The sequence below is a fragment of the Oncorhynchus kisutch genome, linkage group LG3, assembly GCF_002021735.2.
Source record: "Oncorhynchus kisutch isolate 150728-3 linkage group LG3, Okis_V2, whole genome shotgun sequence".
NCBI classification, from domain to species: domain Eukaryota; kingdom Metazoa; phylum Chordata; class Actinopteri; order Salmoniformes; family Salmonidae; genus Oncorhynchus; species Oncorhynchus kisutch.
In genome coordinates this window covers 63571119-63597848 of record NC_034176.2, presented here as the reverse complement: position 1 = coordinate 63597848, position 26730 = coordinate 63571119, and the positions used below count along the sequence as shown (strand labels likewise).

Below are 26730 nucleotides of genomic sequence, written 5' to 3'. Positions count from 1 at the left end.
TTTCAGTCATGGGCATCCCATGAGACACTGCGGCTTCGAGGATGTACGTGCAATTTTAGGTGTGTCTTTCCTGGGATTTTCACATCTCCAACCACCATGATGGGTATACATTTATGCAACTATTGACTATACAGTGAGATTGAGCATAGTGTAACTGAAATGCAGGTGTTTGAATATAAGACCCTATGGTACCCATTCCGATGAGATGTTCAAGAAATTGTACCGCATCCCTGAGTCACATGTCGGCCCCATGCTTCAGAGATGCTTCTCGTTCCTGATTGGACATCAGCGGTATCGCATCACCGCACTTTCATTATGTTCCTTTATGTAAACTTCCCCATGGTTTATAGTTCCAAGCCCTAGTTAACCGGTGGTTTTTTTCGCCAAAGAATACATCAGGAATCATACATAAATACATTCTAAATATGTATGAATTATTGAAACCATATCTTTCGATTGAATTCATTATATACTTGTAAAGCGATTTATTTTTCGCGGATGGATACGTGATGCATCGAACAAAAATAGTTCCGCTTTAGTTCAGGAGATCACCTTGGGCTTCTGGGTGTAAGAGAAATACGTCAGTCTAGCAGTTGTTCATCGATAGAAGGTGAGTATCATCACAAGAGTTGTAGCTAGCTAATGACATGATGTTTTACTGTACTGCTGTCATCAAATTACAATTGTATTCAATTGACGTTATCATGTTCTGTGTTGCCAGCTGTTTTTTTTTTGTGGCGTAGTCCAGGCAAGGGATGGATTCCAAAAGATACCTCTTACTAGGTAGCTAGACAGTTAACAGGAGTTTACACTTTGAACCATCTTAAACCGTTTAAATTTACAAACCATGTGGTGTTGTAGTCATACAAAGAATGGTGTCGTTTGTCAATGACTAACTCAGTGTGATGCAGTTTTCTCCAGCTAACTATTCATACAGGTTAACTACTATTTTTATGATTGCAGTTATTTCTCATGAACTAACATGGTATCAGTCTAAAACATGTGTTTTAAAGCGGAGAGAAACTAACGCGCTCGTATTTTACTAGTCTCGCCTGGTGGGTGTGGTTGCCCGATGAACTTGGAATTCCATTGGCTAGTTTCTCTTCGCGATATCTTAAATTCGTGAAAATGTGACGCAGAAATGGAGACTTGCCCTGTGGCGCATCAGTGGATGCATTGTACTGCAAACTAATGACTGGCCATTCTCATGTTACCAATTTACTGAATCGATTGCTTTTTAATAACAATGTTCAGATATGTGCGGTCCTCCCGGCCCCTGAACAAAGCTGTTATTCACACTGACATTCAGTGGTCTGTTGTCCTTTTGTTGGAAGTAAGTCTACAACAAGCAGTAATGTGGCCTCGCTGACCTGTCAAACTCTAGGGCCCTATAAAATCCGTGAAAGCGGACAGCAAAAAAAAAACTTATATGGCCCTAACTATGTCTGAATGGATTGGCTTTGTTGACACTGGGAGGAGGGGGGGGGGAGTCGGTGCAACCTTCTAGAACCCCTCTTCTGCAGTGCCTGTTTATTGACTAGTCATACATCAATACTGTAGCTCTTTCTATCAGCTAGCCTGCATCAAACCCTGACCTCCTTGGTCAGTTCTTCCACTTCTCCCACCTCCCAAATCAAATGGTCATGTAGAACTTCAGTTTAAAAAACATTTTTTTTATGAAACCTGTCTAGACTTGAACAATTTGCAAATTTCATATCAGAAATGTGTGTGGTTAGTCCGTCTCAGAACTAATTTAGGCTTCAAATGAAGGTTTAGTGCTCCTCCTACGTCTGGTTAGTACTGTTCCTGAGATGCTCAGCCATTATGTAACAGATTCTTCTGGCCCAGAGCCCTGTGAGTGTAGGAGGAAATACAAGCCACCCTGGCCCTATACTTTACACCGCATCAGCCAGGTCGCTTGAGGGAACTGACTTCTATGTTGGGATGCTAGGGCATAGAAGCACTTCTCAGTAGGTTAGGAATCATGTGTTATCAGTGGGGACAGGAGTGGCTATACTATGGTATGTCCCAACATAGTGCTTCTTTTACGGGTGTGAGGCCTAGATTATAATGCATACGTCAGTGCCCTATCTGGCAATCTGCATACCCGGAGTACTGGGCTGAAAGCACGTACGCTGCAAGCCCCACAGTAAATGTCTAAAATACTCCCAGTATTGTGTCACTTTTAGTCATTTCCTGCTGTAACTTTCCAGAGTTTCAAATATCATGCTATAGCCCCTAATGGTCCACAGGGAGAATGACTAGGCACCTCTTCCTCTGAAGTTTGTTCTCAATGAGGTGAAATAAGAACTCAGAATGCCCAGGTTGAAAACCCCACCTATGACTCACTGTTCTGCACAGCATATTCCTGGTCTCCTACTCAACTGCAATTGAGAGTTGACTAAGAAGAAATCTAGCCATGGCTCCTCTTTGAACTGTCCTTAACCTGCTGCAGTGTTGAGGGGTGTAGGCCTACACTGACTGAATTTGTTTTGCTGCAGTAGTCCTGCTGCAGCTAGTGTCACTTTCATGCAGTCTGCCATACATAGTTGTAGTCTTGCCTCCTGCTCTTGGTTATGTCTGGCAATGTGAGACTAGCATAGCGGCTACAGGTGCAGAGTAACGCTAGGCTGCAGCGCAGCAGAACATGGATACTATCTGCTGTGTAATGCAATGCAGCACAGAATGCAAATGTGTCACCCACCCAGTGATGTATGACTACTGCCACCCAATGGCAGCATGAAATGCACTAATCCCAGGCTAGCGTTTTGTCTTCTATACAGGCTTACCATGTGTTATTATTAGAATACACATCCACCATTTTTCGAGCCCTAGGGGTAATATGACCTAGTGCTGCCAGCATAACATGGCTGTGGTAAACGGCAGGTTTGAAGGTCTCATGTATAGCCGCAGTATCAGGGCACACAGCCTGAACTGTGTGTACTGCAGCACATTATCCTCGCTGAAGAGAAGGGGATTTATTCCTGAACCGTGCGTAGGCAAGCGAGTCACTCTACCGGGAGTTCCTGCTTGTCCGGTTAGCGCTGCTGCTGTTCCTGCTGCGCTCTGTGGGGTCCGGGGGTCACACCGACTGGGGATCTTCAGGAGGTCGGTAGCAGCTACGTTCTTGTACGTCCCCAGGAGGAACAGAAAGGTTTACTGGTATGTAATGCCACATAGCTGGATGATGAGACTGAATCAATGTAGCGCAGGGGGAGAGAGCTAGGCTTCTGAGGTCACCAGTGTAGAATTATTGGCTACGTCAGGGTCGTTATGGCTGCTCCTAGGATGTCATGTGATGTCACTCCTGTAAGGCAACCTCTGGCTATGCTGCCAATGCGCAGTGGAGACATCGCACAGTGTGTGCATGCATGTGTGAAAGTGAGGGGAGGGGGCAGTACGTAGGCAGAGGAAGTGCATGGAGAGCGGGGAAGCATATTCTGTTCCAGTGAGAGGTGTTGGAAGGGATTGGGAGGACTGTAGAGCATCTTTTGGCGAGCCATCAGCCCAGCTGTGTGTTATGTGTTAGCCACAGGGAAGGGTTTCCTGCGAAAGCATAGCAGGCTGGGTCATGTCAGAACTAGAGGTCGACCGATTATGGTTTTTCAACGCCGATACCGATTTATTGGAGGACCAAAAAAAGCCCATACCAATTAATCTGCCTTTTTATTATTTATTTTTATTTGTAATAATGACAATTACAACAATACTGAACACTTAACTTAATATAAATCAATTTAGCCTCAAATAAATAATTAAACCTGTTCAATTTGGTTTAAATAATGCAAAAACAGTGTTGGTGAAGAAAGTGAAAGTGCAATCTGTGCCATGTAAGAAAGCTAACGTTTAAGTTCCTTGCTCAGAACATGAGAACATATGAAAGTTGGTGGTTCCTTTTAACATGAGACTTCAATATTCCAAGGTAAGAGGTTTTAGGTTGTAGTTAATATAGTATTTATAGGACTATTTCTCTCTATACCATTTGTATTTCATATACCTTTGACTATTGGATGTTCTTATAGGCACTAGTATTGCCAGTGTAACGGTATAGCTTCTGTCCCTCTCCTCGCCCCTACCTGGGCTCGAACCAGGAACACATCGACAACAGCCACACTCGAAGCAGCGCGCCACAAGCCGCGGCAAACTACTCCAAATCTAAAAGCGAGGGATGTTTGAAACGGTATTAGTGCACACCCAGCTAACTAGCTAGCCATTTACATTGGTTACACCAGCCATTAGGCTTGAAGTCATAAACGGCGCTGTGCTTGCGAAGAGCTGCTGGCAAAACGCACAAGTGCTGTTTGAATGAATGATTACGGGCCTGCTGCTGCTCAGTCAGACTGCTCTATCAAATCAGACTTGTAACATAAAACACAGAAATACGAATGAGCCTTTGGTCATTAATATTTTCGAATCCTGAAACTATCATTTCGAAAACAAAACGTTTATTTCAGTGAAATACGGAACCGTTTGGTATTTTATCTAACTGGTGGCATCCCTAAGTCTAAATATTCTTGTTACATTGCACAACCTTCAATGTTATGTCATAATTACGTAAAATTCTGGCAAATTGTTTCGCAATGAGCCAGGCAGCCCAAACTGTTGCATATACCCTGACTCTGCGTGCAATGAACGCAAGAGAAATGACAATTTCACCTGGTTAATATTGCCTGCTAACCTGGATTAGTAGTTATGACTAGTGATTATTGTTTTTTTATAAGATAAGTTTAATGCTAGCTAGCAACTTACCTTGGCTTCTACTCCATTTGCGTAACAGGCAGGCTCCTCGTGGAGTGCAATGGTTAGAGTGTTGGACTAGTTAACTGTGGTTGCAAGATTGGATCCCCTGAGCTGACATGGTGAAAATCTGTCGTTCTGCCCCTGAACAAGGCAGTTAACCCACCGTTCCTAGGCCGCCATTGAAAATAAGAATTTTTTTTCTTAACTGACTTGCCTAGTTAAATAAAGGTATAAAAATAATTATTTAAAAAATCGGAAATCGGCGCCCAAAAATACAGATTTCCGATTGTTATGAGAACTTAATCGGCCCTAATTAATCGGTCGACCTCTAGTCAGAACTCCCTCGGGCTGTAGGATAATTCCAAACATGTCCCTGTTCATTTGAAGGAAGGAGTAAAGCCATAATGATCATATGAACAGCAATTGCATTATACAATTTACACTGTGCATTATACAATTTACACTGTGCATTTTATGTAGCCAATGGCCCTGATTTCAATGTGCATATTTCATTTGCAAATGTTGATCTTGAGATTGTCAGTTGTTGTTGGCTACCTTACCAGCCTTTGTGTTGACAATGGATGTCAGAGCCCATCCCATGTCTCACCCCCAGTTTGCTGTAAACAGTGTGTTCCAGGGATAAGGATCTAGGCCTCATTTGAGACGAGGCATTGTATGATTTCTGTTTCTCTCTGCAGTCTACACTGTGCTCTACTCTGTCTGGGGGCTGCCCCTGCTGGCTCATGCTGTGTATGCAGTTGGGAGTCTGGAGTGAGCATGATGTGACCTTGCTCACGTACAACACGGGGCTGCTGCCTTTGAGGCGCCGATGCCACTGAGCTGCTGCCCATTGGGTTTTAATGCTGCTGTTTGGCAGGGCCCTGTCCTGATTTATTTACACACTGAAAGAGATGAGCTGAGTGTAGGCCTGGTTCTAGAGGGTAGCCTTCCCTAAATAATAGTGCGGGGGGGGCGCTACAGTTGCATATCGGGATATTGTCAAAAATAATATCACTTTTGCAGGCTGTACCAGAACTCTATTTTTCCTTCAGAGCTTGTTTTCAGAGCTTTTATCTCCATGACTGATTATTTGTTTTCTCATGGTTTTGGGATGCAGAATACAACATTAGCCAAACAAATTTAGCCTCGGCTAATTCAAACTAGCCTGGGAATTTTGAGGGGAGGTATGTGATACGATTGTGCTTTGCAGTAAATGGGGCTACTGAGGAGAATGACATGCTCTCTCTGTCCCTATGCATTCTGCAGATTCTCATCTGTTTTTAAGTAGTGTCTTAGAGGTCTGCCAAACTAGTGAAACTGTTCACTGCAACAAGGTAGACTAACAGATGTAACCTATTAGAAAGCTTAGTATTTCCTAGAAGCTCCACCTTGAAGCAATCAGTGAGCGTGTTCTGTTCATGTGATTGTCACTGTATAACTTAGACTGGGTTAAATTAAACTCTCCACTGGTTAGTGTTTAGGCTAGTCCAGGTTGGTAACCCTGACTTGTCTAGGGCAGCCCTCCAGTGATTTCCCCCCCCCCCCCCTCAGCCTACATACCACAGACGGCAGGTATGACATCCATTGCCACATTCCTTGGTTATGTAACCATGGCAACAGCCCCTGAAGCAGAGTTGACTCGGGACTCTACACTCTCAGATGCTCCACCTTGCACAGAGCTACCATATTGATATTTTTTTTTATTTTTTTTATTTATTTTTGCCTGCCCTAAATCCACTGAGAATTTGGCCTGACATATAGTACCTGTACAAAGAGCCTGTTGTGTAATACTGTCAAGACACACTAGAAAAGGGAAGAGTCTTGAGCAAAATAACTTTATGGTGCTAGTTTACTTCATATTGGGTTTGATGCAGTCCTCATCGAAATGTCCGCTTGTTTTCAACAGCTCTGTATTGAGCCATGTTGAAAGTGATCTGTCCCGGGCTAGGAGGAAATAATGAAAGAACTGCCAGTCAGGGCTGCGGTTGCCATGGGTGACTCAGAGGGGGAGAACACAATGTATAATGTGCAAACAACTCAAAGTGCTCCTCAATGAAAGAATGTTACTGGCTAGGAATAACCTAGACATGTTTCTGTAGCCCAGGCTATGTTATAGATCAAGCGTATCTAGGCCCATGTCTTTGTCTATTGTGCAGCATGAGAACCAGCAGGCAAGGGCTTCAATCACACTTCCTGTTTTTTCAGATGTGGTCCTCTTTTGAATAGGTTCCTCATTCCACAAACAAACGGTTATTTGCACAGATGTCAATTGATTCAAAGCCACACACTGTGCCTCAATAAGCTGTTGTGTGCTAATTCCTAGACTGGTGGCTCTAAAGTTGGTTTCATGAACCAGTGTGGTCATGTGTGTTTAATGTGGCAGTCCAGTCCATGACCTGATAATGCCTGAGATTGGAGACACTGAATTGAGTGAACCATTACTGTCTTAGTACTCCCTTCATATCACCTCATCTCTCTCTTTCCTCCTCCAGGACTTCAAATTCTGCCATCATGCCCGGTTCAAAGTCTCAAGACATGGGCTCTGCCTTCGTCCAGACGCAGCAGCTCGGCGCTGCCATGGCCGACACCTTCCTGGAGCACATGTGCCTGCTGGACATCGACTCTGAACCCACCACCGCCCGCAACACTGGCATCATCTGCACTATTGGTCAGTGGCCACGCTCTCACACTAGGCTTGGGCGGTATCTAGATTGTCATACCTTCATAACGACCTTGTGCCATCCTGGGATATTCGGTAATACCGGCACTGAATACAAGGGCTGCTATTTTCGAACTCCACTGAGCCTCTGTAATCCGAAGGTTAGCAATGCTAACAGGTACATGTAAAATCCCATAGAAAATGCTAACAAACTTATTGTCAATGTCTCTGACCTAAACTATTTGGAGGACTGACATCCCATCTTCAGCTTCAGCTAGATGGCTAACTAGCTACAAAATTAGTAAACCAAATGTACAACTTGAGAGCATTTAGGACATTTTTAGACAATTAACTTAATAGTTATACGGTATCTAGATGTGAATTCCATACTGTAACTAGATCTCCTGGCACGTGCTGCACAACAGTAGGTATCACGGAATATCGCCTAACACAATGGATGTTAGCGTTCAAATGTCTGTAGGCCCTCTACTATAGCATGATGCTGTGAAATACATACTGTATGACATCACACGTGTGTGTGTGTGCTGATTCAACCCACCTCTGTCGTAACAGGGCCAGCCTCCCGCTCTGTGGACATGCTGAAGGAGATGATCAAGTCTGGGATGAACATCGCTCGCATGAACTTCTCCCATGGATCTCACGAGGTGGGTTCCCTAGCATGTCTAGACACCTAGACTTTTGCAGTGGAGGATGATTACACACTTCTACCCAGACTGGATCCAGACCTAAAATCACAGTATCGAATCGTGATACATATCATATCGACACCAAAGTATTGTGATATCGTGTCATGATGTCCCTGGCAATTCCCAGTTCTACTGAATAGCACAAACCCACACAGGCTGTTTTGATGCTTAGGTCAAGGACACTTTTTAAAAAACAAAACATCAATACAAAAGTACATGTGGGAACACGTGTGTGTGTGTGTGTCATATACACATACAAAGGACAATTGGGCTAGGGGGTGAAATATCACGTTACACAAGGACCTTAAGGGACATAAACACTTATTCTAACAGCTTTTTTTGTTGGTAGAGTATTTAAATGTCTTAAAATAGTTACATTTATTTTGTAAAATGTGGTGTTTGTAAATTGAGATTTTGAATATGAAATTTGGCCCCAAAAGTTATGAAATGAATTGTTTCAACTTATTTATATCGTAGTTAAAGAGACCAAGCAGTAATCCAAGCAGTACATCTCTCCATAATAGTGTAAAATCATCAAATGTGTTCAATTATAAAGCTACTGATTCCATGAATACAATGCCCAAAAAATGCAACACCGTTTCTGGGTGGTCATTACAAAAGGTACAATGTGAATTAGTGTTTTTCTTAAACTTTGTATGGTGGTTGGCAGGATAATTAATTATGAAGAATTTAGAAAGGAACTTCATTTAGTTAGTAAGAAGAGAAATCTTTGTTACTGATGAGTCAACAGGGTTAATAAGTAGGTATGTTCTGAGAGTCACGTCTTGACATGTTCCTGAATAATAAAGCAACACCTGAGGGAATGACATCTAAAAGAATTGCAAAATCATGAGGTGTTACAGTGATCTTAAAGTGATAAGAATTACCCTCTGCATTTACAAGGATATTATTTCAGAAACCAATATTCTAAAAACAATTTAAGTTATTTTATACTATGTCCCGATTTTATTCCATATATAATGTGTGGAGAAATTGACGAGAACCTGTCGACGAAAAGCAGAGTTTCACTGGAACTCTGCCAATATTATAATTACAAACCAACATGAAGTGAAAGTCACCAAAAGTAGAGAAGACATGATGAGGAATAAAGTTCTTGGGAATTGATTTATCCAATTGATCTTAAGTATTATTTAAATGAGTTAAGTCGAGTAAATTCAGCCCACCATACTCGTATGTGTTCATTCTAAGTTTCTTTCCTAATGTAATGGGTACGGGTTCTCCACAGAAATTAGAAAAGCATCTGGTTTCTCTTTGCTTATTTTACTGTAAAGATATCTCTATACTAACATATGCTGCTCTAATATGAGTGCAAAGCTGTCATCAAGGCAAAGGGTGGCTACTTTGAAGAATCTCAAATATAAAATGTGTATTTTGATTTGTTCAACACTACTTTTGCTTACTTCATGATTCCTTATGTGTTATTTCATAGTTGATGTCTTCACTATTATTCTATAATGTAGAAAATTAGTAAAAATAAAGAACCCTTGAATGATTAGGTGTCAACTTTTGACTGGTAGTGTGTGTACATTCTTAAGACCGTTCTCACTTAGAAAGAAGTATTAATAGCTGCATAGAACAATAACAGTGTAAAATAAGTCATAATAGATCTGTATGCCTCAGTTACTGTATGCAGAGAAATTAATACAACTTTCAGTCTTCGTGAGTTTGCAAACAAAATAGGCTGCCATCTGGTCATACAAGAGAAAAAAAACAAATAAATGATTGAGGTACCTGAGTCGTGCTGAGAAACTGTCACCCGAGGCTTGTTAGGTAGTCTGTGCAAGGACAATGAGAATACCATGGGTGACACCATCAATTTGTTCCTGCTGGTGAAGTTCTAGGGAGGAATATGGGTTTCCAAACTGTTGGTGAAACCTCGTTCTCCGTAGTAGGCAGCATTTCATGCTTTCTTGATCGTTGGCCACAACTTGTTCTTCGTTTCTATGTCCTCCGGGTTGAGATGCTTGGCGACACACAGACCGTGGCTCTGAAGGAACACGTTCTTCCAAGACAGCATCACTGTAGAATCTGGCAGTGACGAGGATGATACCCCTTAGTCTTGAATTGTTTTGCGTTTTCTTCTTGGCGATGCACAACATCGATGGTCTTCTCTGCAGGCGTTACTTCTTGTCAGATGTGGATAGCCTTGCGCCGCACATCCTCATTCTCCACCTCGGGCATGCCGTAGAGTCAAGATTCATCTTGTGTATTGCTCCAGATTAGTGAGATGGCTATGGTAGACATTGTTATTCTGTTCCACCTTTTTCCACACGCTTTTCAACTTTAGCTACTCATTTTCACATGCAAACTCCAATCTTTTTCCAGCCTTTGATTACCATGGTTGCGAATACCATTTTCTCAATGGCATCAGACCTGGAGTTGATGAGTAAGGAGAGTGGAGGTTTGCACGGAGTAACCGATAAAGAGGGGAAACTCGTCATCTTCAACAGCCTTCAAATGTGTGAAATCATCCATAGGGCAAACGTAGTTATGGCAGTTGTCTATAAGAACGTTCCTCTTGTTTAGCAATAGAACAGCTCGCTTCTTCCTTTCTCTTTTTGTCACGGCTTCGCATGGACATGCCAAAATAAATGATCCACTTATCATTCCACTCACTGGAAAGCTCCTATATCTTGAGCAAGTAAAAACAATAATAGGAATGTCTGGCAACGTTTTATTTCTCTCCACAATCTTTCTGAAGTTTGGTGCGCAACTCGCTAAAGCGTCTGTTCTAGCTGCCATTTTGACCGCCTCCCCTGCTCCAATGTCATAGTGCCACTCGTCATTGTCTGTCAGGCATGCTTTTTTGCAAAGTATCAGCTACCTTCAGAAGATGTCGTTTGAATATGAGATGTACTCTGTGCCACCCAGGGTGTGCAGTTCAAGGGTAGAGTCGGTGTGGAGTTGTCTGCTCAGGATCAAAGGTAGGCCCTAAACTATGCGATGGAGCAGGCAGACCGCAGTGGAAACCTTACCTGAGGTTGCTTGTGCCACTATAAATACTTAATCTGTGCCTTCATCTTGTAGTTTTATCACCCTGCCCAGGGTGCAGGCCTGGAGCGACAGGTGGAGTCCCTCCCACTCCGTCACAGTCACCTGCTTCAATTCCCTGTTCAGTAGAGGTCACTCAGCAGGCCAAAGACTCTTCCTCTGTCTTAACCTGCTACTCTCAGACAGGGGGCCTGAGCCACTCACCTTGTCATCCTGTCTGTCTCCTGGCCCTCTACTGTATCATGGAGGCTTATCAAAATGTTAGAAATAAAGATGTGGAAGTGCACTTCCTATCTTCATGAAATGACATATCCATTCGCTGAAACTATACCCAGTTCTCAGATGACCTGGCTTTGTCTGACTAGCTGCTCTAAGGCATATGCTGTGAATGTAGTTATCTTGGTGTAGTTTGGCACTGTGCACTTGGCTCAATTTGATGCCATGGCTGTTTGTGGCGATACAGTAACAGCAGAATAACTGGGAAGGAGAGAATGGAAATTAAGCCCTATGTGACTACCTGCCAATTAAGTGCTTAGGTGAAGCTCAGGTTACTTTACCCAGATGGGGAGAAGCAGCATGAGCCAATTGGGGCAGCTGTCTCCAAGGGTAGTGCTAGCACTGCCACTCAAGACCATTAGTATAGTTGTGATGCACATGTGGACAGGCAGGTTGTAGTAGTGTGTTTAACTATTTGTACATATCCAGGTCATGCTGTCTGTGACTAAGGTTTTATGTTAACCACAAGTTTACAACTGATAAAGGGTATTGTACTGAGTGTCGTCTAATCTGAAATGGGGACTAGCCATACATCAGGGGTTGACATTAAGCTTTCATGGGCACTTGCTCATCTGGCAAGTTGGGAGCAGTTTTCACATGCCTGAAGATTATGGTTACTTGCCCAACAATTTTATTTGGCTTTGCACATGCCATAAATGGAATTCTTTCATTCCAACGTGGGGGCATGGAATTAACTTTTTGGTGATCCAGCTGGAAAAAAAAAAATCAACTGCCACTGACTTTTTACAGGGGGGTTGTAACCAATTGCTTAATGGCACACTAGCAGTTTGCAAAATAGCACTGGAAAATACACACCAATTATTCACAAAAATGCAGCACGTGGTTGGAACACAGGCCAACTTCAATCCACCAGACCATTTATTTGTGATAAAGCGTTCATGATTTGGCATGTAGTTTGTCCCATCAGATGTTTTATAGGCAGTATTTCTGCAGGCCTAATGGGAGTGTGTGATCTAGAGGGAGCGGTGAGAATTGGGTGAGACATGCAGGGGAAAGGAATGTAGCTTGTCTACAGCTTTGTGTATCCCATCAGATATGTTTTATAGGCAGTATTTCTGCAGGCCTATTGGGAGCGTGTGTGATCTAGAGGGAGCGGTCGGCATTGTAGGGGAAATGACTGTATAATGGCTTGGCCTTGGTTTATTTTTTTGTTGCGATTCGCTAATGAACATTAACAAATGGAACAGTAGAATCAATTTTACCTGTCCAATCGGGTAGCCACACAGATTTTCCCCCTGCTCTACTGTTCAGTTTACCTGCCCAGGGCAATCGGGCAACAGTTAATGTCAACCTCTGCGAAATGCATTTGCCTTCTTGACTCACTGTTTACATAAATGAATTACTCTGTACTGCATGTTGTAGCTGAAAATATGACCAGTTTAAGTGACCTCTTCCTAGAAATCCGGGGAGAATGTTTTCTATTGCGCTTCAGAACATCTTAGCCTTAATTGAAAACCATTTTAACTTTCTCAGTGGTACCTATACAGAGGGTAGCTAGATGGCTGTTTGCGCTACTGGTAACGGTTGTCAAGACTCCAGACCACATCCTGGATTGCGTCATATTTCTCTCACACGTATGACCCTGTTTGTAGTAGTTATAAGCAGTGGTGGGGAAAAAGTACTAAATTGCCATACTTGAGTAAAGATACCTTGTTAGAAAAGGACTCAAGTAAGTCACCCAGTAAAATACTAAAGTAAAAGTATTTGGTTTTAAAAATGATTATCAAAAGTAAATGGAATTGCTGAAATGTACTTATCAAAAGTAAGTGTATATATTTCTAATTCCTTTATATTAAGCAAACCAGGCTGCACTATTTATTTTTGATGTTTAGCCAGGGGCACACTCTAACACTCGTTTACTTGTTTAGCGAGTCTGCCAGATCAGATGTGGTAGGAATGACCAGGGATGTTCTCTTGATAAGTGTGAATAGGACAATTTTACTGTCAAAATGTAATGTTCTTTTGGGTGTCAGGGAACATGTATGGAGTAAGAAGTACATTTTTCTGTTTGGAATGTAGTAAAGTAAAAGTTGCCAAAAATGACTTAAGTAGTATTCTTAAGTACTTTACACCACTGGTTATAAGAATGCATAATCTTCTTATTGCCCTGCCCTGATATGTTGTCAGCTGATTATGTTCAGTTGCGTGACTCATTACACCTACACTAGGTTTCTACCCTCCGACATGAGTTTTCCCATGCCTGTGCCATCTCTCACATTGTCACTGAAATAAAATGTCTATCTGGCTGACATTGTTGCTTTAGTGTTAAATGTAAAAGCCTGTTCATAAATGATTTCCTTCTTATATAATGTTTTATTATTGTTCCTATTGTATTCTCTGTTGCACAGTACCACTGTGAGACTATTAAGAATGTGCGTGAGGCCTGTGAGAGCTTTGAGCCTGGCAGCATCCACTACCGCCCCGTGGCCATCGCTCTGGACACAAAGGGACCTGAGATCAGGACTGGACTTATCAAAGGAGTGAGTAGAACCAACCAACACTTAACTACCATGTTCCCAGCACACATCAACTGATTGGAGGCCCTATCAAATATTTACTACACATTTTGTTGTACTAAATATTGCGTACAGATGTGGGATCTTAATTTGAGCCAGTTTGCTACAGCAGGAAAATAATCCTGCAGCAACGGGGAATGTGGATTATAGTTACTTTGCATTTATATATGGGTTGATCCTCTTTCTTAAGGCAAAATCAAGCCTGAAATTTCATAAGCCTTTTAAACCTCAAATATACAAGTTTTACATTTCCTGCATTGCAGGAAAGTTCTCCTGCAACTGGGTGATCAAATTAAGATCCTACATCTGTATGACATATTGAATGGCTTGTGGTAAAGATATCTTGGACTACTACAAGCTTGAGTGTTTTCTTGACCAATTTCAAAGTCTTCAATGAGCCATTGAGTGGTTCCTATTGAGACTCATCCATGGTCCTTTGTGTGTGTCAGAGTGGTACATCTGAGGTGGAGCTGAAGAAGGGCAACATGATCAAGTTGACCCTGGATGATGCCTACCAGGAGAACTGTGATGAAGACAATCTGTGGCTGGACTACAAGAACATCACCAGGGTGGTGGAGCAGGGCAGCAAGATCTACATCGACGATGGACTCGTGTCCCTCCAGGTCAAGGAGATCGGTGAGTCCATGTCTGGCTCCCACTTAAGAGCTGAATAGACTAGAGAATATTCCTTTGAGGATCTATGAGCCCGAGAATCTCATCACTTACTGAACCTTTGGGTGAGTAAAGAATAGGCAGATGGTCCTTTCCTATTCTTTATTGCCTGGAGATAACAGTTAAGTGTCTCCTCTCCAATGTGTGTCCCCAGGTGGTGACTACCTGATGTGTGAGATTGAGAATGGAGGGACCCTGGGCAGTAAGAAGGGTGTGAACCTGCCTGGTGCTGCTGTGGACCTGCCTGCTGTCTCTGAGAAGGACATCTCTGACCTGACCTTCGGCGTGGAGCAAGGAGTGGACATGGTGTTTGCCTCTTTCATCCGTAAAGCAGCCGACGTGCACGCTGTCAGGAAGGTGCTGGGAGAGAAGGGCAAGAACATCAAGATCATCAGCAAGCTGGAGAACCACGAGGGAGTGCGCAGGTCTGTGTGATGGCATTAAATGCACAGAAATACAAGCCGATTTTGGACCCTTGGATAGTAGAAATTGTGCTCGACTGGCCAGTGCCCAAAATCTTTATGTTCAGCACTAAATTCACATTCACCAACTCGATGGGAATGTTAAATCCGAATACTACATCTGAATCTGGTTTCCTGTCCCCTGTGCAGGTTTGATGAAATCATGGAAGCCAGTGATGGCATCATGGTTGCCCGTGGTGACCTGGGAATTGAGATCCCCACAGAGAAGGTGTTCCTGGCCCAGAAGATGATGATTGGCCGCTGCAACAGAGCCGGCAAGCCAATCACCTGCGCCACACAGGTCAGTTTACTTGTGTTGACAGCTTCTTTTTTTTTATATATATATACGGGAGACGTTTCTATTTCCACAGGGATGCTACAGTTTGTTGTGATGTGAAAGGTTGTGCGTGTTATTACACTGTTGGTAGCCTGACATTGTGAATCCCTGTCCTTTCCACAGATGTTGGAGAGCATGATCAAGAAGCCCAGGCCCACCCGTGCTGAGGGCAGTGACGTGGCCAACGCCGTGCTGGATGGAGCTGACTGCATCATGCTGAGTGGAGAGACCGCCAAGGGAGACTACCCCCTGGAGGCTGTCCGCACACAGCACATGGTGAGACAGTGCCCCCTACAGTTAGCCTCCAGTACTGTCCTTCAGTCTGGATCTCATCAGCCCTCGACTACCGCTAGTCCTGACCTACACTGTGTAGACCTATCAACAGCAGGGTCAGGGCTACTGGAAGTCAAGCACGCATTTCCACTCTTTTATTTGTTTGTGTTTTATGTCATGTGATGTTTGTCAGGGTCAGCAAAAGCAGTCTGGATTCAGCCGGAATTATATTGACTCATAATGATCCATAGAATGGTTGCTCACCTGGTTTTAATAGTACAGAGTGTAGGACATGGGTGGAGAAAGTGGCTGACGCTGCCCTCATTTCCTTCTACTCAGGCCTTTAACAGCTGACTCTAGTTCAGCTGCTGCACTCCTCTCTGGATGCAGGCAGGAGTGACTCAGCAGTCCTTGAGTAGCTGCTTATGGGTTCCCTGCAGCACCAAGTCCTTCACGCTTTAACATGTTTTCACCTCTTAAGAATGCATTGTTTGTCAACTGAAGGCACTGTCCTACGCAAGGGCTGATGTTACGCTCAGACTAACTCTGCCTCTTAACAGCTTCTCTTTTACAGTCTTTGAATGTTTTCCCTCTGGTTAGTTTTTTTTATTAGACTTTGAAAGATGTTTCTTATTCCTCTCATTTCCTGTTTGACTAGCTCTTCATGTGTGACTGTGCAAGGCGTGCATGTTATAACACCAGTTGGCTATAGTTACCTGCCCATCTCATAAAACCTCTTCACAGCTAACTAGTTTGAATGAGCAAAGTCAGTTTGGGTGGTATGTAGAATTATATATTCCGATACTAACTATAGAATTAGCATAGGAGCATAAAAGCCGTTTAGTGTTTTTGTAATGCTGTGATGTGTTAGACGCCATAGCTAAATGCACTGGCTGCGGTGGCCCATTGGCTGTGTTTTAACATGTATGTTTTGTTCTTGTCTCACTAAACTGCACTCTGACTAAACCTACATTTCTGCCCTTTCTCTCTGCCTACCTCCATCTCCTCATCCTATTCCTTTCACCTAAACTTCCTACCCTCCTATCTCATCTCCTATCACTCTTTCCTTATATCCATCTGTCTGGTGTTCTTCCTGTCCGTCTGCTACATCTTGCCCTCGCCTGTGCCAGATCGCTCGCGAGGCAGAGGCAGCCATGTTTCATCGGCAGGTGTTCGAGGACCTGCGGCGCGCCGCACCACACTCTACCGACCCGGCCGAGGCTATCGCCATCGGCGCTGTGGAGGCCTCCTTTAAGATCTTGTCCTCTGCGTTCATTGTGCTCACTAACTCTGGAAGGTAGGCAGGTGGCTGTAGCACAGCTGTTCGGGAGGGGGACTCAGGAGGTTTGAGAAGCCAGAGTAGGGAGAGACAGGGACTGAATGAAAGGCATGGCACACGTTTACAGGTCTTTACGGTCACAACAAACTGGAGACCACTAAAAGTTGAATCCATTATAAGAATGGGGTACATATCTGGTAGTGCCTCTGCTTGACAGCTGTTACATCCACTTAACTCCTTAAATGAACTGGACCAGGACTGGATAAGCGTTTGCCATGCCTCTCAGGTGCGAGGCATGCCTCTTGGTGGTGTGACTAAGTGTAACCCCCGTGCCTCGGGCCCACCCTCATACTCAGATTGCTCGGGAGGCTGAGGCAGCCACCTTTCACAGACAGCTGTTTGAGGAGCTGCGGCGCACCACCCACCTGACCCGGGACCCCTCTGAGGCCGTGGCCTGTGGCGCAGTGGAGTCCTCATTCAAGTGCTGTGCTAGTGCCCTCGTCGTACTCACAAAGACCGGCAGGTAAGAGGGACAGGCAGCGGCAGGGAGGAGAGGGACAGGCGGGTAAGAGGAAGGCAGGGAGGAGAGGGACAGGCAGTGACAGGTCAGGGACTTACAGAACATGCAACTCTGACCCTTAACATCCTTTTCCCCTACTTTAGATTGGTGGGGAACGGTTGCATGGTCCCAGATAGACGTCACCCCTCTGTGTGGGTGGAGACAGTAATGTGAGCTGTAGAAGGGTGGGTGGGGAGTATTATGGGTTGCACAGACCGAGGCCACTCTGTAGAGACAGATCTGTAGATAATAAATACAAGAAGAAAATGTGTGTTATTCATTTTAAGAGTCCTCAATATTATTAGGAACACCACAGATTTCTGTGGCTGTATTGACAAAACACTGCAGGAGTCATTCAATTGTGTTCACCCTCACATCAACCGACCCTTTTGACTGCTCAACCTTGACATTTTCCTAATATTTTTTACTCTCAATGTGCGGACTTTGGTCAAACAATCTAGAGTGACTGTCTTTGTAACCCCAACAGAACCAACCGGATGAAATGTTAACTGTGGCTTGACATCAATGCACACTAGGTTTACGCAAACATTTATTTTACTATAGAGTAGGTCCTCTACTAATCAAATCATTAGTTTCCTAATATTTCAGAAATACATTTTAATTAAAAGTTTCAGAAATCTACCCCCTTTATAGATTTCTGTAGGCTTTGTTCAAGCCATATTGCCAGTATCTGAAATTGGAATGGCAGCAGGCCTTGGGTGTGTCATTGGCTGACAGTCTCTGAGCTGTGTTGTCTGTGTGCAGGTCAGCCCACCTGATCTCCAGGTACAGGCCCCGCGCCCCCATCATTGCTGTGACCCGTAACGGCCAGACCGCCCGCCAGGCCCACCTGTATCGCGGGATCTTCCCCGTCCTCTACAACAAGCCTGCCCACGACGTCTGGGCCGAGGACGTCGACCTCAGGGTCAACTTCGCCATGGAAATGGGTGAGAGTCCACAGCCATTACAAAGATCATTTCATGAGCTGTAAGATCTCCTGGATATTTATGGTATTTTAGTGTTCACCAGAATAAAAGCTCACTCCAGATGGTCTAAACCAGGGGTCTACAATCCTAGGTTTCAAATGGGCACACTTGTCTCCCCTGCAACTCTTCTATGTCATTAGTGTACAAGAGAAAATATTGCACTGTTCTGTCAATATACCTGGTAAAATAGTTAAACAATAAGGCCTGGGGAGATGTGGTAATGGCCAATACTATGGCTACGGGCTGTGTCCAGGCACTCCACGGTGCGCCATGCATAAGAACAGCCCTTAGCCGTGGTATATTGACCATTTATCACAAACCCCTGAGGTGCCTTATTGCTATTATAAACTGGTTTCCAATGTAATTAGAGCACCCTTTGTTCTGTGATAAATTTGGTATACGGCTGTCAGCCAATCAGCATTCAGGGCTCGAACCACCTAGTTTATAATGGTTATTAAAATGCTCAATGGGGGGGCCTATAACCTCTTCTCCCAAATTCTGTTTTTTGTTTAATTTCTTGGTTTAAGACTTAGTTTTTCACTGCATGCATTTGAGTCAACTCTGACAGGTTCAGCTCATGAGCTCCATTAGCATCAGATTTGAATTTGGAATGGAAAAGGAATGTGTGTGTGCAACAAATGCTAGTGTCGTATCACACCGCATCGATTCGTTCCTCTAATCAAACCGAATCACACAGAATAGTTTCAAACTACCACATATCGGAGCCCATGTATCGAATTATCCTGAAAGAGTATTGGAGTGCATCTTCCAACTTTCCTTGCTAGCTTACAGCTTAAGTTAAATCAATTCACTACGCTAGAACTTTTGTTTGATCATATGCATAAAAAAACTAATCTGATCTGATCGTCACCAAAAACATTCACTGGGTTAATCGTCTCTCCCTCGCCGAACTGACTGCAGGTGCCTTATGAATGACTGTCTTAGAAACAGCTTGCACTTTTTAAAAAGATTACTACTTCTATGCAAATGTTGCTCAGTACAATAAAATAAGTCCTGAAGGGAAGCAGATTGTAGCCCCAGGTGACAAACGGTAGTCAGCCAGAAGAAGCTCAACTCAAAGCATCCAGTGAGCCTAGGCGACATCTTGATTTACAGTTTATCAAGACTTACTATTCAAATAAATGACTACTGTCATGTTTTATGTAGTTGGATTGTTTTCACAAGTCTAATTGATTCATACATGACTGTCTCAAATAAATTGACTTATTTTAAACATTCCAAATGTAATCTTGAACTTGAGATGCCCAGAGATTTGCCAGATCAGTGTAGTAGACTAGTTTCTGTCTGGATCAAGTGCTGTTCTTTGACTTTGGATCATCTTTATATATTTTATTTTTTTAGCCATTGTATCGCAATACTAAACCTGGTATCAAAGTCAAAAATCCTGGTGTGGTGACAACACTAGTAGGAGTATGGTGTTGACAACTTTGCTCTTTGTTTTCCAGGCAAGGAGCGAGGGTTCTTCAAGGAGGGAGATGTGGTGATCGTCCTGACCGGTTGGCGCCCAGGCTCTGGCTATACCAACACCATGCGTGTGGTCGTGGTTCCTTGAATTATGACTACCCTCCTTTGCCCTTCTCACCCCTCCACTGTCTTGCCCTCCTTGTCCCTCTGCTCACCGCTCCCTGTCCCAACACCAGGGCTCAGACAGACTTGTACAGCCCACAACAAACACCTGGCCTTTTCTTCCTCCCCAAGAACAGGCCAGTGGTGGTGACTCGACCAATAGGAAATCTCCCCACTACAGTCCACCCCAGGGTTCCCCTCACGTAGGTGTGTTCTGTTCGCCCCCAGTCTCCAGGGTATCTGTACGCGCCCACCAGAAACGGCTGTATTTATTCACACAAACAAAACCATGTATGATTCTTACATTCAAACCAGACTGAAAGAGCTACAACCTAGCCTGTCGGTCTGCGCGTCCCAGGCACCTCTGTTTTGAGGCAGGCGGGGCGGGGCACATCTTAAGAGAGCCTGCTATACTGTAACTTGTAAAAATAAAAACACACACTCCAATTCCTATAACGTGAACAAAATGGTGGCAACCTGACGAACAGCTCTTTAAGGCCCTGTCACAGTTAAACTTTTCCCCCAAACATAGCCCCTTGTTGTGCTGTCTGTTTGCATTGTGTTCTGTATACTTTCTCTGCACTCCCAATCTACTGTAGACAATGTTACATTCTGTATTATACTTGACTTTTGTGAAAGGTGAATTTAGATTCTGGGCATCCAATACTATATATTTTGTCTAACCATAGAAGTCCTATAATAGTTTGACAGGTTACTTTTTTTGTGTTGAATTATTCTTAGAAAGCCCTTACATTTTGGTCATAACTAAGTTGGCACTTAAGAACCACTGTATGTCTGTATGTATGCTGCTACATGGTTCTCTCAAATGAATGATGTATGAATTCAGTACTTTGAGGGTTTTTCAGAGGGCACTGTGTGGGGGGGAGATAAGAAATGAGTTGGACCCCCCCCCTCAACCTCTTCTTTCCTCTTGCTCCTGTCTGTCGGTGACCTAGTGTGTATGTGTCTAAATGTCCAACTGCTTCTTTGATTGTGAGGGTAGGGTGTAACAATGTTAACTGGTGTAATGAGTTGTCCTTTACTACTGGATTTCAATCATTAAAAGAGATGAGCACCTGTCTTGTTCCTGTCATGTTTGTATAACAGTACTCTTAACTGGGTGCCATCTCAGACTGGCTTGGAGCTACTCACCACTGACTAACTGTTGACACTACATAGAATTTACACTCCAAATGTGCCTCAGTTCATTTTCTTAATGGATTCCATAGAATCTATGATATTAGGGAAAGTCAATTAAGTGTTTTGATGACAGACCATTTAGTGGATCATTTTATTAAACAAAGGTCTGTTGGTCACTGGCGGTCCTGGCTGTAAACCACTCCCACCTGCCTGCGTGCCTCTTCCATCACCTCAGCCAGGAGCAGAGAGTCTGCCTGGGACATTCTGGGGCTCTCCTTCAGGCCTACAGGACACAAGAAAATCACTAGAGATTGCATTGTCTGACATGTTGCCAGGAGCCATTAGGCAGAGCTTACATCAAGACATCTGCACTGAAGGTACAACTGTTTTCTGAGGAACACATCAAATAAAATGTTATTGGTCACATGCACTGACTACAACCGGTGTAGACTTTCGAGCCCATTCCCAACAATGCACAGTTGAAGGATGGATGAACTTGGATGGCACTATGGTGTTGAACTCTGAACTGTAGTCATTGAACAGCATTCTCACAAGTGTTTATTTTGTCCAGGTGGGAAAGGGCAGTGTGGAGGGCAAGAGATTGCGTCATCTCTGAATCTGTTGGGGCTCTATGTAAATCATCTCACATATTGTTTCTCCACACAAATACATATTTGTATTATTTCACGAAAAAGCCCATTGTTGAATTTGCCAGTGGTTTGTTTTGTCTGTGGAGTAGTCTCAGGAAACATTACAGAAGTCTTGAGCTAGCTGAATGTCAGACATGTTGAGGGCATTTCAGATGGTTTGCTGCCATCTTGTGATTTCACACAGAGTAAACAAGACATGGGTCTGTAACTGCTTACATTAAGGGAAGGCAGGGAGCAAGTTGAAAGGCAATCCATGTCGCACACTTATATCTACGGTCTCATCAGTGTACCTTTGAGCAGGCACCGGCGCACCTCCTCTGCCTCATAGCGCATCCCAGTGCTGTTGATGAAGTTGAGGGGCAGGTAGGGCTCAGGCAGAGTGTATTGAATCTCCTTCCCATTCACCACCAGGGAGGTAGGACACCATATGTGCTCAGGAACCTAGGTGAATTAACAGTGTACACCACTAGAATACATACTGTATAATTAGACTTATGATTAGTAGGTGCTTTGAATTAGCTACGATGCGACATTGATTCAACGTATCAAATGTGTTTTTGGAGGAGTGTGTCCCTTGTAGAACCTACCCTGATGGTTCCCTTGGTGCCAATGATAACAGCGTCGTTGGGAAGCTCCACAGCAATAGAGCAGGTGAACACTGCCATTCTGTTCCTGGAGAACCTCAGGGTGACCACCATGCCTTCATCCACACCTAGCACAAACACAATGACATGGCTGATAAAGAAATGCACCTGTTAACATGTTCAACACATATTGATACACGTTCCCTCCCTCTAACATTTCAGTAGTCCTTCCATCATGTCATTTCCACAGACCATGTCGTCCATTCAAACTAGAGTGAACACGGGTCTACAGCTCTGCATTGTAATGAACATGCACTTGCTTAGTAGCACTGTCGTTGCAGGGAGTCATTAACATTCCACTTTTGGACTACCTGAATAGCACGACAAAATATTTTCCGACAGTAAAAGTGATAGAGGTGAGAGTGAAGCCTAATCTAAGAAAGACTGGCCCTCTCCCTAGGTTAAACATGACAGAATTTACAGATTCACTAGGTAATACGAAAACAGCTGTTGCACAACTTTTACAGGCTAACCATTGTAAACCTCAAGCTAAACGGTTATAAAGAAGACCATTGTCATTTAAACCTCAGTGGCAATGGAATGACTTCTGAGTGAACCCAAAGAGGGCAACAGAACAGACAGAGTGTAATGGAATGACTTCTGAGTGAACCCAAAGAGGGCAACAGAACAGACAACAGAGTGTAATGGAATGACTTCTGAGTGAACCCAAAGAGGGCAACAGAACAGACAACAGAGTGTAATGGAATGACTTCTGAGTGAACCCAAAGAGGGCAACAGAACAGACAACAGAGTGTAATGGAATGACTTCGGAGTGAACCCAAAGAGGGCAACAGAACAGACAACAGAGTGTAATGGGATGACTTCTGAGTGAACCCAAAGAGGGCAACAGAACAGACAACAGAGTGTAATGGAATGACTTCTGAGTGAACCCAAAGAGGGCAACAGAACAGACAACAGAGTGTAATGGGATGACTTCTGAGTGAACCCAAAGAGGGCAACAGAACAGACAACAGAGTGTAATGGAATGACTTCTGAGTGAACCCAAAGAGGGCAACAGAACAGACAACAGAGTGTAATGGAATGACTTCGGAGTGAACCCAAAGAGGGCAACAGAACAGACAACAGAGTGTAATGGGATGACTTCTGAGTGAACCCAAAGAGGGCAACAGAACAGACAACAGAGTGTAATGGAATGACTTCTGAGTGAACCCAAAGAGGGCAACAGAACAGACAACAGAGTGTAAGCCGTCATTGTAAATAAGAATTTCATTTTAACTGACTTGCCTAGTTAAATAAGAGGTACATTTGAACTGACTTGCCTAGTTAAATAAGAGGTACATTTGAACTGACTTGCCTAGTTAAATAAGAGGTACATTTTTAAATGTTTAAAAACAACAGGGAGAAGACTAACACTGATATCACAGGAATATATATCAGAAGCAGGGAGTTGACACAAGGACTCAAATCTTAAAAGTGGAGGAATATAAAGATATGACCTTAGTGTTCTCTACAATTGCTAGCTGCGGTACTAGGATATCCCCAATAGGTAAAGCACTAGTTATATATCCCCAATAGGTAAAGCACTAGTTATATATCCCCAATAGGTAAAGCACTAGTAATATATCCCCAATAGGTAAAGCACTAGTAATATATCCCCAATAGGTAAAGCACTAGTAATATATCCCCAATAGGTAGATCACTAGTAATATATCCCCAATATGTAGATCACTAGTTATTTATCCCCAATAGGTAAAGCACTAGTAATATATCCCCAATAGGTAAAGCACTAGTAATATATCCCTAATAGGTAAAGCACTAGTAATATATCCCCAATAGGTAAAGCACTAGTAATATATCCCCAATAGGTAAAGCACTAGTAATATATCCCTAATAGGTAAAGCACTAGTAATATATCCCTAATAGGTAAAGCACTAGTAATATATCCCCAATATGTAGATCACTAGTTATTTATCCCCAATAGGTAAAGCACTAGTAATATATCCCTAATAGGTAAAGCACTAGTAATATATCCCCAATAGGTAAAGCACTAGTAATATATCCCTAATAGGTAAAGCACTAGTTATATATCCCCAATAGGTAAAGCACTAGTAATATATCCCCAATAACTACAACTAGTATTCGATCCTAAATGTCCCATCGCTGTCTCACTACCTGTTTCCAGACAGACACCGGTGGCTTGGATGCACTCAGGCTTCTCTCCATTGTACACCATGCATATAAACTGCAGGCAGTAGATGCCGATGTCCAGCAGCGCCCCTCCTCCCAGCTCCTTCTCCACCGCTCTGGGCACGTGCATGAGGGGCACCCCAAAGTCTGCCTTTACCATCTTCACCTCACCCACCTCCCCCCGAGACAGCAGGCGCTCTATCTCCAGAGAAGCTGGGAAGAAGCGGGTCCACACTGCCTGGAGCATCAAGGGAGGAGGAGGGAGAGCACTATGGTTAAACACAAATACATGAACAAAGATGAATGAAGTATTATTTTTTAACACACACGGGGCTGCCTTCACCTGAGTGCTGTTGAAACACTGGCTGGGTATGTGACGTGGTCATAATGACACAGGTGTAACTGTCTGTTTTACCTCCATCAGAAAGACTTTGTTCATCTTAGCAGAGGCCACCAGCTCTTGTACCTCTCTGAGGTTCATGGCCATAGGCTTCTCACACAGCACATTCTTCTGGGCCTTCATGAAGAGCATGCCAACCGGCAGGTGGTATGGGTGGATGGTGCCCACATATACCACCTCTACCCACACACAGTGACAATGAGGAGACAGGATTAAGGATACATTTTAAAGGGTTAGAAGAGGAATACATTGTATTTCTGGACATGAGGCCGTTTAGAAAAATGCCATAATAAAAGGTACTAATAAACACTGTTCTGACGCATATTACACACGCCGAGAGGGACATTAAGCACCTGAGGTGACGGCTAGATTATGTTTGAGACAAGACACTGACCAATCTCTGGATCTCTGGCCAGTTCCTCATAGCTGCCATAGGCTTGAGGGATGCTGTGCTTCTTTGCAAACGCCTCAGCGTCCTGTAGTTTCCGTGCTGCCACAGCAACAATCTAGGGAAGACCAAAAGGTGGGCTTTTTCATTCATTCATCACTTTACATTTGCAACATGTTTGTAGCATGTGACACTTTTAAATAAGCCACTTTCACATTTCGATATTACATTTCCCTACATGCTCATTTAGTTCGAGTTTTACGGTAAATCATTCATTTGTGCTGAGTGTACCGTGTGGCAGTAAACGAGAATGTAATGTCAGCAACTCGAAAAATTCATTACAATGGGCCACATTGTAACTGTTACAATCTACTTAAAGTTAACTACATGGATGCAGTGCAACCTTCTGATTTCTGATCATAAAACGGGTGGGTATAATTTGTTGAACGTTCCAACAGGAATCGGAAACTTCGTAAAGTACAAGGTTGCCAACAAACAACGCATACAACAGTTCAGATCATTCACGTCCATTTGAAACTCCACGCCGACGATAGCAAACTGAGGCTTGAACACGACTACAATAAAGTCTGTTGTGGTGGGTGTCACTGTCTACTGTAAACGGGTACAAGTACCTGATGGTCTCCGGGAGGGAGGGTTTTCAGTGCCACTGTGAAATCATGGCTGATTTTCCCGGCGCTACAGATTCCCCACCTGGTTGCCATATTGGCGTAGAAAACATGTAACTATTCACAGGCAGGTGGAGACAGACTCTGTTTTGATGAAATGACGAGACAGCGTCATTGACGCGAGTAACCAACCAGCCGTGTTCGGAATATTACAAATACATCCGGGTATATGAGGCACACACGTTATATAACACTGGTGTTGCAGTAACGTACATTTACCAACAGATGGCATCAACGTGCCATTTTACACCCATAAAAGACCGAGGTTTGGTGGTGATTTTTATTGTGTCTAATGAATAAATGATATTTTGCATTAGGCCTACAACACTTCAAATCTTTAATATAAAATATTTTAATTACTTTTAGATTACATTATTTCCCCATGTGTTGCTTGGTGTACTGAAACCTAAAAGCTGGCCAAGGTAGCCTATGTTGTCAAATATGCCATATCTAAACATGCTGAATCATCAGGCCTTTTTTCCACCCATGACCTTGGGTAGCAAAGTCATTGGTCGTTGTTTACTCAATATATTCAATATGGGGGTCCGACAAAGTGTCTATGACAATTAGTTTTTTCTCCAATTTCGAA

The 26730-nt window shown here is 43.4% G+C and overlaps 2 protein-coding genes across 5 annotated transcripts; one reads left to right on the top strand and one right to left on the bottom strand.

Annotated features, from left to right (window-relative positions):
• On the top strand, nt 1–21162 carry pkma (pyruvate kinase M1/2a). 4 transcript variants are annotated; one of them, XM_031810449.1, is made up of 11 exons: nt 1–610; nt 7233–7408; nt 7973–8064; nt 13764–13895; nt 14381–14567; nt 14758–15028; nt 15215–15365; nt 15525–15677; nt 16805–16971; nt 18278–18459; nt 19965–21162. In XM_031810449.1, the coding sequence occupies exons 2-11, from the start codon at nt 7252–7254 to the stop codon at nt 20069–20071; spliced, it is 1599 nt and encodes a 532-aa protein (XP_031666309.1). In that variant the 5' UTR covers nt 1–610; nt 7233–7251; the 3' UTR covers nt 20072–21162. The 4 variants fall into 4 exon arrangements, with proteins under 4 accessions (XP_031666309.1, XP_031666315.1, XP_031666304.1 ...); XM_031810455.1 differs by lacking the exon at nt 16805–16971 and adding an exon at nt 17310–17476 and having other exon boundaries at nt 483–610; XM_031810444.1 differs by lacking the exons at nt 1–610; nt 16805–16971 and adding exons at nt 2852–3162; nt 17310–17476.
• Nucleotides 21163–21344: 182 nt separating this feature from the next.
• On the bottom strand, nt 21345–26360 carry dhdh.2 (dihydrodiol dehydrogenase, tandem duplicate 2). The gene is made up of 7 exons (XM_020478651.2): nt 26088–26360; nt 25462–25573; nt 25083–25246; nt 24653–24905; nt 22463–22587; nt 22166–22316; nt 21345–21508 (listed from the first exon to the last, which is right to left on the bottom strand). Exons 1-7 carry the CDS (start codon nt 26175–26177, stop codon nt 21399–21401), a joined length of 1005 nt encoding a protein of 334 aa, XP_020334240.1. The 5' UTR covers nt 26178–26360; the 3' UTR covers nt 21345–21398.
• Nucleotides 26361–26730: the final 370 nt, after the last annotated feature.